Source organism: Augochlora pura, unplaced genomic scaffold, assembly GCF_028453695.1.
Source record: "Augochlora pura isolate Apur16 unplaced genomic scaffold, APUR_v2.2.1 APUR_unplaced_2838, whole genome shotgun sequence".
Lineage (NCBI taxonomy): Eukaryota > Metazoa > Arthropoda > Insecta > Hymenoptera > Halictidae > Augochlora > Augochlora pura.
Window position 1 is genome coordinate 1 of NW_027583031.1, and position 2,750 is coordinate 2,750.

The 2,750-nt window shown below is 32.9% G+C and overlaps 1 protein-coding gene across 1 annotated transcript; it reads right to left on the reverse strand.

Annotated features, from left to right (window-relative positions):
- Nucleotides 1–31: 31 nt before the first annotated feature.
- On the reverse strand, nucleotides 32–2,613 carry LOC144477674 (esterase FE4-like). The gene is made up of 5 exons (XM_078195409.1): nucleotides 2,392–2,613; nucleotides 1,882–2,050; nucleotides 1,084–1,250; nucleotides 848–992; nucleotides 32–204 (listed from the first exon to the last, which is right to left on the reverse strand). Exons 1-5 carry the CDS (start codon nucleotides 2,554–2,556, stop codon nucleotides 47–49), a joined length of 804 nt encoding a protein of 267 aa, XP_078051535.1. The 5' UTR covers nucleotides 2,557–2,613; the 3' UTR covers nucleotides 32–46.
- Between the last annotated feature and the right edge of the window lie 137 nt (nucleotides 2,614–2,750).

The window sequence follows — 2,750 nt, forward strand, 5'->3', positions numbered from 1 at the left end:
AGTAATTTTAATGGCGCCGCAGAGTCGCCACTCGAGTGCAAAGTGTTCAAATGTAGGATTTAATTGCTGACCTGTCTTTGGCAAAATTCGTCCACAATTTGGTGACAACGTTCGTCATCTTCTCCGCGGAGGAACCAGGTTCTGGTAGATTCTTAAACGCTCCGGAATAAAACATGTAGCCTAGCTCGTCACCGTGTGCGACAGCTAAAAATAAAAGGGTTAATTAAATTGGATCTGTGTACTAGAATAATTTGGAAAATGAGAAATTATGCCGGAAGAAGCGATTCTAATCTAGTTATTGCAATTGTAATCTAATTATTTAAATTGTAATACGATTGCTGCAATTGTAATATAATTATTGCATTTGTAACATAATTATTGTATTTGTAATATAATTATTGCATCTGCAATATAATTATTGTATTTGTAATATAATTACTGCATTTGTAATATAGTTATTGCATTTGTAATCTAATTCTTGCATTTGTAATATAATTCTTGCATTTGTAATATAATTACTGCAATTGTAATCTAATTACTGCAATTGTAATCTAATTATTTCAAATCAAATTTAAGTATTTCAATTATAATCTAATTATTGTAATTGTAATCTAATTATTGCAACTGTAATCTACTTATTGCATTTGCAATACAATGATTGAAATTGTAATCTATTTATTGCAATTTTAATCTAATATTGCCAATTCAAATCTAATTATCTTAATTCAAATCTAATTATTTCAATCGTAATCGAATCATCGCAACTGTAACCTAACCATTTAAATTCAAGTCTCATCTAAGGTAAACGACGAGCACATTCCTCTCCTTTAAGAAACAATTATCTCACCGTCGGTGATGCCGGCGAAATTTTTCATAAATCCGAACGGCGCCTCGTAGTTGAACTGATACAAATAGATCGGCGCTGAACTCTTCGCTTTTATCATGTCCAACCCTATAATTTGGCCGGCGTTGAAGTGCGTGTCGCCTATCATCTGTGCCCCATAGAAATCAAAAGCGCATATATCATCGACGTGAAGACAATTTTTGTGGACGAGTCGATACAACGTTATTTTTTTTATTTACCGTGTTGAGTTCGTTTATGTTCTCCTTCGTTACTTGTTTGTCGCCGAAGTAGAATTTCTTCAGGCATTCGCCGTGCATCTTCCTCATTTCTGGATCGGTGACGTTCAAGTTGTACGGCAGGAACATCTCCGGCTCGGTGTTCAATAATTCGATGTGGTTCAGTACACCTGGCATTATAAATCAAATGGAAAGCTGATTTTTATTAATATTTATTCGTCCAAGTGATTAATACTTTATCGACCGGTCATCCGGTCGGAAAAATTTTCGTTTCTATTTTGATCTTATTTATCTTATTAATCGCGGATGGTATTTAATATTTAAAAATTTATATAATTATATTGAAGCTTGTAGTACAATTTAACACTTTTATCGCAATAATAGATAACAAATTAAGGGTTACTATGGCAACCGATTTACAGGTAAATAGTAACAAATATTCTTTTGTTATAATATACATATTATAACGTAGCAAAGAGAACAGTTCTCCTAATTTTCATTAACATTGATAATATTATAAATAACATTAATAGAATGTCAAGTTCCACCAAAATGCACTATAAAAAGCAAGTTCTCATTCGTGATAATTAAATTCAAATAAAACCAGCAATAATAATAATAATGAAAATTTACTTATTACAGTGTAAATATTATACACTTTTAATATACAGTCTGGTAAAATATTATACACTTTTAATATATTTTTCGTGAAATTATCAATGTCAATGAAAATTAGGAAGACTGTTCCACTTAATATACATCAATTTTTAGTCAGATAGAAAATAAGCTCGTCGTGCATACCTTGCGCAAACATAACCCCTTCGTCGGCGACCAGTCCCGCCATCACAGGCATATCAGCGACTTGTCCGTTCTTCAACAGAGTCCACGGATCGGTCGACAGAAACATGTCTTGTCCTAAATCGGCCTCGATCGAAGGAATGAAAGCGAACAAATGCCCGCTTAAACTATTCTGCAATTACGAACCAGTGAATCGTGTTTAATATTCGTGCATATTTCGCTCATTATTTACTTTATATTGGGTTGGCAATTAAGTGATCGCGGATTTTTTTAATAGAAGGTCTTAATAGAAATTTTTATTATATACAGTATATTAAAACGAATTATATTTTTAAGCGAAAGAATTGAATTCTCCTTCTTACTTTGAATCCGCAATTACTCAGTTGCCAACCCAATAATTTCTTAAGTGATACCTAATTTCTCAGTGATAACTATATCGTGGATTGTTTCTTAGTGACGATATATAATCTTACAGCGACTGTACATGTACGATAAATTGTTTGCGAACATTACCAAAGACTTTGTTACTTCGCCAGTGGCCGCGATGATGTCTTTAACGTGGAACTCGGATAGTTTCTGCACCAACTCCGTCGAATCCGTTGTTTTTATACCAAGAAATTCACCTAGCATGAACGCCTGTTCTCGCGGATCGTATTGCAATGCCCATGGATTAATCATGGAGCCGCTTTGTTCAATGACGCCGTTGAATAATCCTACGGGGTTTTAATATGGCAAGTGGTAAATGCTTGTGCACTAGCTCCAAGGCTTGTGTGCTTATGATATAATTTATATAATATTAATTTATATAAGATATATAAAATTAATTTATATAGTCTATTTAATGTTAATATATATAAGATATACAATATTAA

Coding starts and splice junctions, on each gene's coding strand:
- LOC144477674 (XM_078195409.1), bottom strand. CDS start 2,556: ATGATTAATCCATGGGCATTGCAATACGATCCGCGAGAACAGGCGTTC. Junction 2,051..2,391: donor GCGAAGTAACAAAGTCTTTG/GTAATGTTCGCA, acceptor TCGTAATTGCAG/AATAGTTTAAGCGGGCATTT. Junction 1,251..1,881: donor AGGGGTTATGTTTGCGCAAG/GTATGCACGACG, acceptor TTATAATGCCAG/GTGTACTGAACCACATCGAA.